Source organism: Cheilinus undulatus, linkage group 23 (assembly GCF_018320785.1).
Source record: "Cheilinus undulatus linkage group 23, ASM1832078v1, whole genome shotgun sequence".
Lineage (NCBI taxonomy): Eukaryota > Metazoa > Chordata > Actinopteri > Labriformes > Labridae > Cheilinus > Cheilinus undulatus.
In genome coordinates, this window is record NC_054887.1 from 21,858,933 (window position 1) to 21,876,030 (window position 17,098).

Here is a 17,098-nt window from a genome sequence, read left to right on the forward strand (position 1 = left end):
GGACACATACAGTACGTGTACTTGCTTTAGGTCTGCTTTGATAGGGTTACCTACTCATGAAAAAGAATGTGAATAGTTTCACATACAAAGGCACATGTCAGGGCTGCAGGGGGTAAGTGCTGTTGCCTCACAACAAAAGATTCCTGGTTGTAATCTCAGTCAGATAAGGCCTTTATGGCTACATTCAAACTGCAGGCCTTAACACTCAATTCTGATCTTTTCTCAGATCTGATTTTTTTGTTTACCTGTTCTACTGCAGTCAACTTCCAAAAGATCAGATACGCATCTGATTCAGAGCCACATATGAAAGTGGCCTGAATCTGATTTGAAAAGGTCAGATTTAATGTGACTTATGCTGTTCACACTGTCAGAAAAAAATCAGATACGAGTCACATGAGAGCAAAAAAAATCAGATTCAGGTCATTTTTAACCTTAAATGTGAACGTAGCCTATATGTCCTCTATGCATGCATGGGTTCTCCTGAGATAGTCTGGCTTCTCCCTCAAGTCCAAAGACATGCTTTTTAGGTGGACTGGAGACAAAAAGCTGTCTTTATGTACTGTATGTCAGCCCTGTGATTGACTAATGACCACTACAGGGTGCCTCTTAATTGACGACAGCCGGAATTGGCTAAAACACCTGAATGTGACAGTTGATTTAGATGATGGATGGATGGATGGATGGATGGATGGATGGATGGATGAAAAGCTAACTGTGGTGTTGGAAAATGAGTCAAATGAGTCAGCCTGGTCCAAAAACCAAACAAAGTCTGATATTAGACATTTCTCCATTAGCACACACTGTAGAAAGCTATTTTTTATTACCTATCTGTTTTGATATGAAGGCTAATGGGGACTGAAAGGCTGAAAAGGCTTCCCTTTTTTGCCTATTGCCAGGTTCAACTGAAGCAGCTTCAGACTGCATGTTCAAGATGGTTTCGGACTTCAAAACTCTACTTCAGAAACCATAAATGAAACTACAGTGGTTAACAAATTTATTAGACCACCTGTCTCAGAGACCATGCAGTATCATGAAGTGCTTTAATGCGGACTCTTTCATTTTCAGTGAGCTCTCCATGTTTTACCATTTTGAAAAGAATGAGGAATTTCAAACTGAAGTCACCTTTTCATACCCAAATTTGAGCCGGCTCACTGGGCTTCTCTGAGAAGTCAGAAATTAATCAAGCCTAACATTCAAGCACTAAAACTAAATTTTCTGTTCAGGAATGCAAGTAAATAACTATAATTTGACATATTAATCAAGAAATAATAATGTGCTTTACTGTTTTTCCATTTTTTTTATTAAATCAGTAAATTTGAAAATTCATGGATAACAATAATAATTTCTTTTAGCATTAAAAATATCATTTGGGTTAAGAGCTTCTACATATTGGTGTATTAACCATTGCAGAAACATAAAAAATGATTTTGGTCTTACCAATTTTTACCAATGCTGTTAATTAAGGGCAGCTGTGGCATAACCTTACTTTGGGTGGTGGTCTAATAAATTTGTTAAGCACTATATATGGTTGGTTTATTCTCTCCAGTCATGGCAGAGGACAAGGCCAAATCAATGAGCAAGGGTATACAATTTAATAATTAATTATTTGACTGTTTTATCATCTAATTGAATCATGTATTGCAGTAAAATCACAACGGCATAGAGAAATAACGATCCCCACCTCTGCTGCTAACCCAACCCTGAAAGCTCCACTTTAATATTCAAACACAGCAAACATGAGGGACTTCTGTACTCTTATACACATGCTGCAGCAGTCATGTGTGAGTTTGTGTGCATCTTAGCCGGAGGCGTTAGCATACAGTACAGTGTGTTCTCATGAAACAGCCAGCGGGAGCAGTAAAGTAAAATGAAATGAATTCTACAGAATTAATTAGGAGCTATAAAGTGAACTCTGGTGCTCCCTGATTATGTACGCTAGAAAACAAGCAGAGGTCCCCGCTGGGTGCTGCATGTGAATCCTATCATAAGTTAGCGTGTAAATGATAGGCAAGGAAACAAGGAAGGATGGGAACATGATATAGCCATTAGAGGTCAATTAGTGAGAGCAGCTGTCTGAATTTTGAGACCTAAAACAAGTTTTTTCATGGCTAATAATTCATCATTTCATCCTTATGTGATGAAACTCTGAAACCTTTCGTGAATCGTTAGTGTTATGAAAATCATTTTGTTAAAGATACAGTGCAAAGGAATATTTTTTCAGTGTTCGGTCACACATCATCAGCGCTCGAGAAAACAACTGCCTTTAATCATGTAGGTGTGAAGCGATGGCGCTGAGCTCGTGTCTGATACCATCCTCCCTGTGACACGAGTCAGACGACTGCTTTCCCCTTTATTCTAATGAGGCTTCTGTCATTTGAATTTGTGAATACTGATTAGATACATAAATAAACTTTTATTTCAGACGTCTGCAGAGAACAGAGAGGCACTCAAGTGTAAACAAGAAGCTTTAGAATAAAGGTAATGTTGTTCTCTTATGATTGGGATGCAATATATTTGTTGATTTCTTTAACATTACAATGTTTTCCCAGGAGGCCTCATCCCTGAATTATTCCTTCTGCAGCATATTTATTAAATCCCACACAAATAGTCATGAGTCATTTCTCCATCATTATTTCAGCTGTAGATGGTGAATCAACATTTACCTCAGGCTGTGAGGACACTGGCTTTTAACTGACTGCTGAATTTGGCTTCTTAGTCTAGAAAATATTTATAATTAAAGCTCCTGTGAGGAGAAGGGGCTTCTGTTAAGTCTGGCACCCCTTGTGGATAAAGTGGTGATTTGAAAACATACGAGCTTAGAGAAAACAAAAAAACATTTCTTCTCTGATTTCAGCTACCACTTGAAATCAAAAAATGAAATGAATCCACGTGTTTATGATATAAACAATTTCAGCTTAGTAAAATTGCTATTTCTAATCTCTTACATCAGTCAACTGTGAAATAATCGTGAAGTCTTTACTTTTAGTTTAAACAACCCTAAAACACAACTGCAAGCTTAGGTTTAAGCTAAGCATGTTCATTTTCTTGTCAGTTGCCATGTTTCTATTTTTATAGTTTATGTACCAGAAGAAAACCTCAAAAGCCACCTCACATGTAGGACATTGTCTTTGCTTCCACTCAGCAGCTGTGTGGATACTTCTGTCAGACTTGAGTCCTCTTGACAGTTTGCTGAACTTGATTCTGAGTTAGTGACAAATATACTAAAAGACACAGGTAATGCTCATGATAATGATTCCTGTTAAAAAGCCATGCCTTATTAGTTTACTTTCTTATTCCTTGAGCATGTAAACACCTAACCATAAAAGCCTGAGGGTTATATTATCTAGTGATGATGGTAGGTTTTTCTAGCATTGAGCCCCCAGAAACCCATGGCGAATGGGCACCTAATCGAGGTACTGAAAATAACTTAGATTCATGTCAAATCGCATATACTAATTTCTACGATTCTGAATTGATTCAAGACTTCCAAGAGTCGGTATTTTGGAACATATCTGATTGCATCCAAAGTACATTTACAGCAGCTGACCCACTGCAGGTCATTCCATCTGTGCAACATTTTCATCATAAATACAGCAGGAGGATGTGTTGGTATTATGCTGTTGGCATTAGCAGCACTAGCTCTCTGTGATGCTAATGTTTACATGATTGTGTCTGACATACTTATGTACTGCCTGTACTTCTCCATGGAGCCTTGAGTTACTCATCCTCTCCTGTTTTTCAAAAAGGAAAGTTTCAAGACTCACTGTGGATTCTACAATACTCTAGGAAGAAGAAACCTGACCTGGCGTTTTCGTTAAGTGTGCTAAACTGAAATAATATAGCCTATTTTAGTAGTGGCTTACATCCTGAATTCACATCATAAATACTCATTCATCCAGACAAAAAATAAGTCCAATATCAGCCAACAACTGCTGACCAGCACAGATGGTAAAAATAACAGTATCTATCATCATCTGTCCCACACCAAAGACAGGTGTTACAGTTTAAAGGGTGACCATGCTAATTGGTGAATACATGTCAAATGCATCTGTGTAAATAATAGATATCCTAAACTAAAAGTGCCCATTTGTTTAGTTTTTCCTTAAATATATATCTTCTTAACATAAATCATTTATAACAGAAAATGTTGAGTGTTTTAACATGTTGTGTCTATGACAACTGCTATCACTTTCAGCTGTTAAGTCCCCAGTTAACACTGTAACTTGTTAAAACATAACACCTACTCTCCCACAGCATCATTGACAGTGAAGACTTTGGATTTAGGATTTTTTTTTAACTGGCAAGTGCCTTAGAAACACATCTCCTGCTTAGGTAAATGCAATTTAATCTTCTAATTTAAGTGTAAATTACTGTTTTTGTTGTTGGTGTTTTAATTAGTAGCATAATATTGAGCACCTTTTATCAAGCTTTTTAACACCAAAAAATTATTTACAGCCCCATAACGTACAGCACATGGATGCTAAAATGATCACCTCTTTAGAAGAAGTAGGGAATGTGATTTGAATCGGGAAATGGTTAGAATCAAAAATCGATTCTGAATGGAATCGTGAGATACTTAAAGATTAACATCTCTAGTACCCAATAAATTTTTTATCGACAAACTAGCAGTTTTACTTACTTTATAATTAAGAACAATATAACTCTTACATTTAAGACTAAAATAAATGTTTTTCTTTTTTAATGACAGTCATGACAATATGAAGCCAGCTTGTTAATTTAGATGGCTAAAAGCACAGTATGTTCAAATAAAATTAGGTCTGGAGATCCACCCCAAGGAAATTTTGGCTGCTAAATATTTATTTATTTATTTATTTATTTATTTATTTTCATATTTTGTCCTTCCATTTGTCATGAAATTGTTTTGTATACATAAAGGTAAAGGGCTGCACGGTGACACAGGGGTTAGCGCTGTTGCCTCACAGCAAGAAGGTCCCTGGTTCGCTTCCCAGTCAGGGCCTTTCTGTGTGGAGTTTGCATGTTCTCCCCGTGCATGCGTGGGCTCTCTGGCTTCCTGCCACCACTAAAAACATGCTCATTAAGTTAGTTGGTGACTCTAAATTGGCCGTAGGTGTGAATGTGAGTGTGGCTGATTGTCTGTCTCTGTATGTCAGCCCTGCGATTGACCAATCCAGGTTGTACCCCGCCTCTTGCCCAATGACAGCTGGGATAGGCTCCAGCCCCCCACGACCCCTAACGGGATAACCGTTCTAGAAAATGGATGGATGGACATAAAGGTAAACTTATTCAATTAACATAATATTATGTTATCATGAAATTTGTGCATAAATGCCAAGTTTTATGTTCTAGCAAGAAGTAAAGTGAAACTATTCACACAGTCTTTAAAAGCTGTACTCCTGCCTGGCTGGCAGGCTGAGCATGCTCTCAGAGATCTGTGTAGTGACAGCCTCAGCCTGCAGCCATTTTTATTCCCCGTTGAAAACATTTTTGCTTTTGATTACAGCACTGCCTCCACATCGGTGTAATGTTGTAACTGTAGCAAGAAATGACAAATTCATTTAATGTCGCCATTAAAAACGTGTTCCACATGAAAACAACAAGTAAGGTTTGTCAGAGATGGCATGGACAGTGGGCTTACATCGTCTTTTTAAATTTTAATGTGTAAAAGAAGCAGTGCCAAGCATTTTAAAAAAACTTCATTGGATCTTCAAAGTACTTGCATTTTACAGGCCCTGTAGTCTTGTGGTAGTTATGTCTGCATGCCCCATATATGGAGACTGACGTCCTCAAGGCAGGTTACCTGGGTCTCAATTCAGCCTGTGGCTCCTTTTTTACATGTCATTCACCCACTGTTCCTGAATCAATCCATTGTCCTACCTAAAGTAAGGCACTGTTGTGGATTTTTCCTTATACAGAGGAATATAGTCATGGGCTTTAGTGACAGGTGAAGTCAGAAGGGACTAAAGCTTAAATGGAAATATGACCACACTGTCCTTCATAAGATATTGATTAGAATCTATTTCATGTATTCACTGTACTACAGTTTATTTCACAGTAGAGAGCTCCTTTCTGTGAACAGGGTATGAGATGTTTAGATGCACACACACATCAGGATGATTTAAATTGAAATCTACTCTGAGTGAGTGGCAGACAGAGACAAGGGCAGACTGACTGAAACAAACGGAAACAATCTGAGGAAGAAAGAACCAGACAGCGATGTTTACCTGTGTGTGGCTGTGTGGGTGCAGGTGTTTAAGCTGCTTGTAGGTGGATACTGTGATGTTCAATAATGCATCAGGTGTCTCTGCAACACATTCATTAGTCTGAGTGAGTGAGTGTGCTCACCTGTGGGCGGATGACTCTCTCTATGTTCTTCAGGGCTGTGTCGGGGGAGGGGGGGGAGCAGTCTGGAGTTGGGCCTGTTGAGCAGTTGCCATGGTTACCATGCTCCCCCTCACTCACCGCTACATGGGACGAATGACCTTGGAGAGAGAGAGAAAAGAGCAGAGTGAGAAACAGGTAGAAACGGAGGAGGATTTAAATGTTGTTGTTTGACTGTTTTTTATTGTGCTGCTGCAAAGTGTGTAATCATGCACAGAGAATACCAATGAGCCAACCGCACATCTGCTGTTTCTTTAAAATCACAATGGCCACTCTAGGAGTCAAACTCTGATGTAACCTGGCAGGACTCTAAATGTGTCTTTCCCACAGCCTCACTTCTGCTGCATCAGATCTTTTACAGTTTTTAGAATGATTACATTCTTCTAAAAATGCTAAATGTTCTGGCAATGAATCTTTTAATTCTGTTCTCATTCCTAAAATCCACAGCATTCATGTGCACCACAATCCATCTGTGCCGTTGTTTTGGTCCACTGGATGGAGTAACCTAATCCACTGGACTGGATCTGTTTCTGAAGCTGAGCTGAGTGCAGCTCAGAGCAGCTGGATTTGCAAGTTCATAAAATCACGTGGGAATGGAGAGAACATGTAATAACTGGAAATACGACTTTCTGAGGCCTATTTGCTGTGCATTTGATGCCCGTTTTGATATTATGTCAATATAGAGAGATGATTAATACTTTGCAGGCTGCCTGTGGTGTCTTTTTTTTTAATTTACCGTATGCTCTATACCCTTGTTTCGCTACTGGTGGGTCAGGACCCAAAAGTGGGTTGTAAAGTCATTTTCAGTGGGTCATTGATGTTTGCCTTGAAAAGAATTAAGTGGCAAAAACTCTAGGCTGGGCCTTTATTTTGAAGGATGCTCCATTGCTTTCTTCCATCATTTCAATTTCAGTAGTGTTACTCTGACACTGGACAGGCTGTTATTGCAAAAACTTTGCAGAGTATTGTGGTGTTTTTGGAACTTTAGTGTGGAGGATCATCATTTTTTTCAACTTTAGAAATAACCGCTGTATTATCTTGTCAGCCTGACACAACGGATATTCCACGTAGCTCACAAGCATGCTAGCATTAAACACTGGGCTGCTGTGTTGACCGGCTAGAACTCATGTGACATCCTAGTCAATCAGATAGTGTGGGCGGGACTTTAGGTGAGACAGTGTGACACAGGTGCAGCACAGCCAAAGTAGAGGACTTCTTAATTAATAAATCATAATGGTGAACAGTACAATAAAACATTCATACTGATAATCGGCAAAATGCCAAATATCCACACTGATAATCAACCAGACCGACTATTGGTCGACCCCAACTCTATACACTTCCATGTCTGATTTCCTGCCTGTTCAGTTTGATGCCTGCTGAAGGTGCCTCCTTAATAAATGGACTTGGTGAACACTGTTGCAATCAATTATTTATCAAATTGTTCCTCAATAGTATGGTGTCAAAATAATTATTTTACTATTCACTGTTGTGTCAGAGTTTTCTTGACCTTAAATGGTAAATAACAAGCATGTTCAATATTTACTGTTTTAAGTCAGACAGCCTCCGACGGAATACCTACGAGGACAGCAAGTAGAATGGCACATCACTTACCAGCTCTCGAACATGAACACAACCACACTATTATCTCGGCCAGGATTTCACCCTCAGAGGTAGATCCCCTAAGATTTTTTTGTGGTGCACCAGTAGCACCACGTTAACAGTGTCTACTTTAGCACAAGATTAGTGCATGCTAATAGCTCCCTTTCGGACCTTATCCAGTAAATAATTTACACATGAGGGTGCAAACAAGGCAACTGCCAAACATATTTATCGCCACATCAGCGGCTTTGAGCTGAAATCAACAACACCACGAAAACAGAATAAGATCAAAAAGAAGAAAAATGCAATTTTCAGACAAAGACGAAACACACACATTAGCACATCAGATATTTCTGTGTAACTCAAAGGAAAACACATACCAATGATTTTAACGATTAAGATTGAGAGGCCCACATGGCAGCATAGTAAGATATATTTGACTAATGACTGATTTCATTTTTTTTAACATGTTTTATTGTAAAATAGGTCGTGCCCATGTCCTTCTGGTTCCACAACACATTGTTGTTGATAAAAAGTTGGATTTAGGATACACAGTAATGACTGACTCAGGAGGAAAGAGGAGAAACAAGACAGAGAGGGGAGAAAGAAATGGTGCCTATTTAATACCTTGTTTGATTTTGTGTTAATTTGCACCACTTCTAGTGCGTGTGGCAGTCAGTGCTGGCCTTTGTGGATTAGTCATGAGGCTTATTAGTCATGAGGGGAGCAATTTTGCACCAGATTTTGAATATTCCTCCTCCTTCTCCTCACTGACATACATGCAAGTGCTGTTTGCTCAACTGAGCAGTTGGCATGCATTTTGTGTGCAGTTAGCATGGACTTCCCTTTGCATGTGCTCTGTGAATCACACTTTTTGCCATTTGCTCAGCTAAAAAAATGTAAAAACGACAAAATCTTACATTTTTTGCTGCAACTGTAATGCATGCCAGAACCTAAGATTCAAATGTTTGTACATCTCTACCAGTGCACACTAATTATCCTGACGCAGATTCATTTCAAGCTTTTCTGCAACAAAGTAGCTGAAACCTACTTTTTCCCTAAAATAGGCACAAATAGATAATAACTGTAAAGAGCTTGTGTAGCATAATCTCAGTTGTGAGGCTTGTGTGCTTTGTGCTCATATCCTAATTATCTTTTTCAAACTTTTCTCCTTTGCTGCGGCTATAAATGGTGAAGGATTGAGGTTAGTATAGAGCTGCAACAGCAACCAACTTGGAGGCGTAAAAATGACTTCTTTGAGCACTTTAGGGTGAAAGAAGAAATGAAAAAAGAACTCAGATGTGCTGCACAGAGTGCTCCTATATAATGGTGCACAATCACAGAGATGTGTCAACGGGGATGGGGGGTTGGTAAATGGAAACGTTTCATAGCAGGAAATGATGATGTTTGTCCACTGCAGCTGATGTCTATCTCACAAAGGTAAACGTCAGAGTGTTTGTGGCTGACTGCAGAACTGAGCATCAAAGCTAATTTCCCCTGTGTGTGATCATTTAACACAAGAAAAAGGAAAGAAAACAGAGAAGTGCTGAAGATGCTGAATTAAATTGAGAGGTGAAGAGAATCTATCTTTATCAAGAGGAGGAGAGTGACACACCTATCATAAACACAGCTGTCAGAGCACATACACACAGACATTAGCTCTGTCAGCTGCCTGCATGAAGCAGAATCATCTAATTATCCAACTTAACACAGGATGACATCACTTCCAGTCATGATTGTAGTGTGGAGCGGTTGATACTTCAATATTCAACACATGAATGATCTTTTCACTCATATTAAAAACAGTAATTGTTATTGTTTTAACTTGGTGTGTAGTTAAGGTGCAAGTTTTCACATCTCCTACAACGCTTTCTCAAGTATTCAAACAGAACAAAGTAACACAGGAGACAAAAAATGAGTCTGCTGATGATGTTTGGGATAATGACACAAATAATGAAACTGTTTCCTGTATTTAAATTAAGCTGTTGCAGCTTCACAATCAGTTTTACAGGATGCTCAGGAAGATTTGCATTTAAAAATACATTCCCTTGTATTCTCAGCGTGGGTTAAGCCCTAGGACGAGCGAATTTTAATCACTACATTCATTTTTCTTGAAGGTAAACTAAATAATTGTCTTCAGGAGGGGTTTTAAAGGAAGATGATGGGGCCTGTTTGGCCAAAATGTAGCCCAATTCTCTCTCCATGTAGCAGACAAAGTTGCACAGAGGGGTGTTAAGTTCTATCAGTGGGTCTACAGTAGTCTGTCTGGTTCATCAATAATGTATTAGACTGAGGTTTGTGCAAGTAAGAGCCTATGGCCCCAACCCTGCCTATGAAGTATCACAATACTAACTCACTGTGCATTGAGAAGGACATGGTGCTGTCCAAGGTGCTGAAACAGTTTAAGGATTTGCAGAAGAGACTTTCTGGCTAAGTCAGTCATTTCAGTGAAGATTTTGGATTTTTTTTTTTTTTTTTTTACATTCACTAGAGAGCAAGGATGTTGAAAGGAACCAAAGGAGCTGCTTTGTTGGTCAAAGACAAACAAAAAAAAAAGAGTCCATTTACCACTCTTTAATCTACTGTCAAAATAGTGCAGTAATACTGATGACGGGGTAAAAACAAAGATTGAAAAGCTATGGCTGAGACTTGCTCAGCATGGCAATAGTCAATAGGGGATTTAATAATCACTATGTCCACAGATTTTTTTGTTCAGTTTGGAAAGTCTGACCACTGAGCCCTACATACAGCTCCTTTAAATGGGTGTGGCCTCTTTCCTCTCATAGTGGCAGGGCTTATGATTAAAGAGAGATGGCTTCACATGAAAGCCACATAAAAACGTTTGAATATCTGAGAAAAACACTAACTCTGCACTGTAAGACTGAACAGTTGAAGGTTCAAAAAAATGAGCTGTGTTAACTTAAAAATCCAAAACAGGTATTTCAACTCCATTTCCCCCTTTTGCCTTTGGGCATTAGATACTTTAGCACTGTGAGTGAAGTTAGTGTCTCAGTTAAACCAGTCTAACCAATTTATAATGGATGGTATACTGATCATGATGAAAGAAGACTTCTTCGTCCAGTGTGCACCTTTCAGCTGTTGTCACTTTAGTAGGCTACCTTAAGTGGCATGAATTATTCAAAATTACAGGGCCTAAAAAATGTAGGAAAATTGCAGTGGATAAATAACATGTAGCATTAAAAAAATACTTAACCATGTTGAAATAACTTGGATTAAACAGAAATTTTAAGTGTAGGAAAGTTTCACAGTATACTTTAACTTAAAAAGTGAAGTCAGACCAACATAAAAGTACAAGTAAAATTTAGATAAAATTAAAGGATTAATTTTAATTCAAGGATTACAAATTACGTATTCTAACTCTAAAAATTATTTCCACCACTTAAAAACATTGACGTAATCGACACACATTTAGAGAATTTTCAACTTGTATTAAGTTTATATATATATGTTTAAAAGGTTTTATAAGAAAGTATACAATTATGAATTGTTTAAAAGTGATGGATAAGGGTAAGTTCAAAAACTGCAGATTTTCCCATTTACAAGAAGGGACAGAAAACTTTTTGAGCACAGGATAATAGCAGAGTTGTGGTCGGGACTGAAGAAATAGAAACACTTGAGCCTGAGCACCAGCTTAGGTCAGCTGGTAGAGCAGGCTCTCCAAAAGAGAGGCTATAGTCCTTACTTCAAACATCAGGCACAGATTCTAGTCCTTGCTTCGGCCTCTCATTTCTCATCTATCCCATTCTCCTCCCTAAGTTTCCTTTAGTCTTTTTATTTGAACTATCAGTAAAGACAAAAAGGCCAAAGTCTTTTTTTAAAAGAAATACTTTGGCATCAAGTCCAATATCATCTCTCAAAATCTGACCTTTCTCTACAAGTGTAAAAGTGCACACTGTAGAATGTGAACTTGTGAGAAAAAGTTCAGGATGTTTCTCTGAACAGGTTTTTATCTCAAAGTAATTTGCCTCTGTAGTCAACACTTTTTCCAACTCTTTAAATGGCTTTTTTAATCATGAGCTCATCTGTTATTAGTGGATCATTAGGCCTGAATTACTAAAGAGATGACTGCATATTTAAGTCTGATGACATTAATGAATCTTGACTGCATCTTTACTCGTGTAAAAGACTTGACAAACTTTTCGGGAAAGTTGCACACTGAGGGAGTTTCTCAGATCTGCTGTCTGTTCAAAAACATGCACACTCAATCTGATGCGTTTATTTCTTGCAGTATGAGAAAAAAATGAAATTGTCAAGCGATTAAGATGATTTTGTGTTTTTTTTTTTTTTTCACTCCTTGATAAAGGAAATTTAAACGCTGGGTCCATTCAGTCCTGACAGAGGCCTATAGAGGTCATTCGCACTGCGCTGTGCCAAGTACTCAAAATCCACAAGAGAGATGGAACACATCTTTTCAGTTCAGTCTTTCTCCCTCTTTGTGATTCTTAGTATACATATTGACCTGCCCCATGGTTGAATTCTACAGAATGAGCACAACACAGTGTATTTAGTAAAGTTTTAGTGCCCGGGAGAAAGAGGAATGAGCTACTACAGCTGCTCACTCAAACAACCCTTCAAACAGCTTAGAGGGAAATGCTACCTTAACCTGAAAGTCTCAGTGTCAGTGATAGAACAAGCATGGCATCATATTACTTTCTAATCATGCTGCAATTCTGGATGAAAAAGCTGACTTAGTATGCAAAGACCTTAACGCAATAGTTTACATGTACTCCTGTTGTTGCGATGTATATGGGGAAAATTGAATTTCCTGTATTCTCAGTGCATTCTAGTTTCTTTCTTTATTGTTGTTTGCCTTGACACTTTGACTCACATCTTTCACTTCTTTGTGAGTTGCACGACTTTAGTCTAAATGTCCATCAAAGAGCCTTCAGAGCACAGAGAATCTTTTAGGGAATTTGTTCGACTCGGAACAAGGACATTGCAGTATGACTCACTTTTCAATACAGTGACTAAAACAGCTAAGAAATTCATGCAGAAAAACAGTGGTAAGGGCATATTCTCTTTGTGACAGAAAGCAGTAGGGGATTTTATTGTGCCTTGAGAAAAAAAGTAGTATAACATGAAAAACAAAGGATCAATATCTTTTTTGTGGAGTAATAACAGCAGTGAAAACATCCTTTTATTGCACAGAATAGCTCCCAAAGAACTCTTTGTAGCATAATTAATGATATTTGGATTTTCCCTTTGTGGGACTAATAAAGGAATATCTTCTCTTCTCTTCTCTTTAATCAAAATGCATATTTTCTTGTTCCTCTTGTACAGTAACTTCAGCTGTATTCACTCTTGTAGCTCAGTCATGAAAATTCTGTACCTCAAAGTTTTACCTTTATTTCAGACAGTGTCACCCTCTCATTCATATATTTACTTTGAGTTTCTGGCTTCAGACATGGCACACTCTCACATCTATCTTTGCATGTGTCTCCTTCATGTGTTCATGCCAACGCAGACATTTTTCTGAGAGGTTGTCCAAGTACACAGAACACTCATAAAGAGCTGCTCGGAGCTGAATCATTAATTAAATGTGGGCGTAAAATAGATAAAATAACTGCTGGAAAAATGAGCGACAGGGAGAAGAAAGAGAGGATGCAGCGGAGGGATATATATAGATGGAGATGGAGGTTCGGTCCTATTGAGTAAATAAGCCTGTCAACAGTGAGGCTTTGATGATGGATGTGTGTGTGCATGTGTGAGTGTGTGTGACTGTGCTTGCTTTAGATCTGCTTCACTCCCGGGAAACTCTCCTGCCAAAGGGAATATGTTTGTGAGTGTATAAAGGTGAGAGAGTAGATGTAATAACTGTGGGCTATAATACCTACGTGTCTACATCTATATGTTCATGTCTATGTGAGATGATAAAACAGCCGATGGGAAATGTGAAATACTTTAACAGGTGCCACAGGATTCAGATATTCCTTGCATGCCAAGCACACACAGTAAAGTGATTGTGCTGCAAAGCATGACAAAAAAGGCTGGGTTTATGCAGAAGTATCTCCACGTGCATCAAGGCTAGCTGCACGGTTTGTACATGCAGCCTTGTTCATGGAAGGCATGACTCTTTCCAACATTCAGTTCAGCTGTTCTCTTTCTGCCTAACAAGACAAAACCTGTCAGATTCAGACAAGTTCTTCAGACTGTCGGTTCTGCCTCTCTGCAACTCTGACATGCAGTCTTTCATATGATTTATACATGTTCAGCTTGTGCAGCTTCCCTTACATGTTCTTCTCCATGTCAGAGAAGCAAATTACAGCTTAGCTCCCAGTGCAATGTCTTAAATTGAAAAGAAAAGTGTTAACAGGGTGTGTTATCTTCACTGCCAGTCAAGATAAGATAAACGTCATCTTCTCATGCAAGTGATGTCAGGATAGAGAAGAAAATGAAGGAAGTAAATGTCACAAATGATATAAAATATAAATGTTACGCATGTCGGAGCTAAAATGTGTTTTAATGGCTATTTTATCCTTGAGGGCAAGTTTAGTGAAACTGTTATTTTAGCTATTAATTCTGACACTAAACAGCAGGTGAAGTCCCAGCTTCAAAATAACAAAAAGACACACTGAAAATTTTTGTGTCTTGGTTCACTTGTTGACTTATTTTGTGTGACAGGATGAACCCACCCCAGCTGGTGGCAGAAGGTTGGCTGGCAATAGCTTGTGATAGTGGTGGGTGGTAAATTAGTATCAATACTGTCACTGGTAAAATTTCTGCTATGGTATGAAATTTTTGCAACACCGTCATTAATGCACAAAGCAACAGACAGCAGCTCAGTCTGAGTCTATTCACAAGCATGTTTCGCTGCAACACTAAAGAGCAGCCATAGCACAAGCCAAATGTCATCCGCTTGTATCTGTGTGATTCATATGAAGGACAGTAATGAGGTAAAAGGAGTGCTCTCCCCTCTCTAAGTTTGTTGTCTGTAATAACAGCAACATGAAGCAAAAGCTCGCTTTGCACAGCGCCTTCGTCGGCCTGTCTGTGGCTTTAATATGAGCCGTCTTGATCCCAGCACTGCAGCAACTTGTATTACAACAGCGTGAGTATGGTAAAGGTGTGTTTTGACTGATGATTTGCTTGTTTTAAGTCCTCCATGATTTCAAGAAGTGGGCTGTGGCGATAAAAGAGGTTAGCAGGTGAAGACTCCGTAGTAGCATAAACTTGCTGGTATCGCTGCAAAGCTAAGATAAATCAATGATAAACATCATATCATCCCATCACAGCTTCATTTTAGGGGAAGAAGGGGGTTGCAACCCAGATATGCAATTAAAAGCATTTTCTTTTGATTTGTAATATTGTGTTATAAAGGGCAGAAAGCTATGGTATGATATTTAGTGGGGCTGTAGTCAACCAAAGAAAAACTGGTCGACCAAGATTACACCAAAACATCGACCAATCGCTTGTCTGTTCAGGTGAAAAAAAAAAGACTGAGAGAAAACCTTCCCTTTATGTCAGAATCAGCTTAATCTGTGACAGGTTCCTCATTGCAACTCTCTGATATTCTAAATAATCATAAAAACTAACATAACCTTTATGAGGCATTTTTTTTCTAACTTCAGTTCATTAGTCGGGACTTCATGACCATATGGTATGGTATTTTAATGTATTCTGCAGTGCCACAGTATATCATATAGTATCACATGGTATTGTATCATTATGCTAAGTATCTATTCATCTTGTGTTGTCTCATGTCTTGTCAAACTGCATATTGTAACTCCCACCCCTGATCCTACATAAGAAACAGCAGCACAAACCAAAATGCAAGACTAGAGTGAACTAAAACAAAAAGTGTGGAACACTGACATTAAAGCTGATGCAAACTTCAAAACACTGCTTTTCTCCAGATGTCAAAGAGGAAGAACCTCTCTACTGTGTCTCTTTCAACAAGTCAATGAGCCTCGACCCTTTTAATAGCAAAGCCCTGGAGTTACTACTCACTGCCCTTAGACACCCAGAGATTAAGTGGGATAAATGGGGCGAGACACAGAAACATCAGTTTCACCCACCTCGGCGGGGAGATAATACAAGACGGAGAGTGGGACACAAGAGACCGAGGCCTTTGTTCATAAACCCAACAGGTAGTAGAGATAATATGAACTTGTGTCAAAGACTCTTGACTTTACATATCCAGAAAAGCACCAAATCACATGATGGGTGAGCCTTTTATATTTTAAGGTAACTGATGTTGTTGGACTATGTGCAAATGCCAATGTTTGCCAACAAAAAAAAAGTATGAACTAGTACCTATCTATGTGCAAAAATGCACAGGAAATTGCTAAATTTAACCTTGATAAACAGGAAGTTCACAGAGATAAGGTCCTATAGATGACACACAAACACCAAAACACACAAAAGGTTTGTATTTTCCTGTTGTACACGTCGACAGCAGCTTGTTTACCGTTTGAAGACAAGTGTGTGTTTATCTCGGGAGGAGTTGGTCGATAGCAGAGAAGAGATACTTCTGCTCTAACCGCTTGGCAACGCTCTCTGTCTGCTCCATACGTGACTGGAGGTTGAGAGGTCCCTGCTCACTGCTGCAACGCCTGTCTTCATGTCTCCACAATCACATTTTTTTTGCAATGCTTTGGTTTGCAGCATGCTGGCTGTCAGCACCACAGTCCTGTGGTTCAAACCTATTGTGGTTAAAGTGATCACATCAGCTGATCGATGGTTTTGCAGCATGCATCTCAGCCTCAAGAATGCAGATGGCACTACAATTAAATCCAATTCTGTAAGACACTGAGAGCACAGGAAAATATGAATCCAAAAATATAGACGAATCACAAAAGTGTAGTCTGTATAAGTTCCAATAAAACTGAAGGACACAGAGATCACGAGGAAACAAACTCAAAGATGTGAGGAGCCTGTTCATCCTGAGTGGACACTAGCTCCTGGTGCTTTTTACTCAAGAGGGTCAGCCAAGTGCTGTACTCTCAACAGCCTCAGCCAATGAGGGTGTCACCTGAAACAGGAGGACAACACTAGGAAAGGACTGCACGACTGAAGGTTTCTTCAAGAGCAGCAAGAAAGTCAGAAACACCCACAGAAAAAGACTCAACCAAGGCGCCAGCAGGGGATTTTTAGAAACTTAAATTTTACAGAACAA

At 38.9% G+C, this 17,098-nt stretch overlaps 1 protein-coding gene across 3 annotated transcripts in view; it reads right to left on the reverse strand.

The window, feature by feature from the left end:
- The window catches only part of anks1b (ankyrin repeat and sterile alpha motif domain containing 1B), a 360,504-nt gene that overhangs the window by 142,321 nt on the left and 201,085 nt on the right, over positions 1-17,098 (reverse strand). For all 3 annotated transcript variants that reach the window (XM_041780709.1, XM_041780708.1, XM_041780710.1), the window contains one exon: positions 6,325-6,461. In XM_041780709.1, the coding sequence (XP_041636643.1) occupies positions 6,325-6,461 (137 nt within the window). The remainder of the gene's footprint in view (positions 1-6,324; positions 6,462-17,098) is intronic.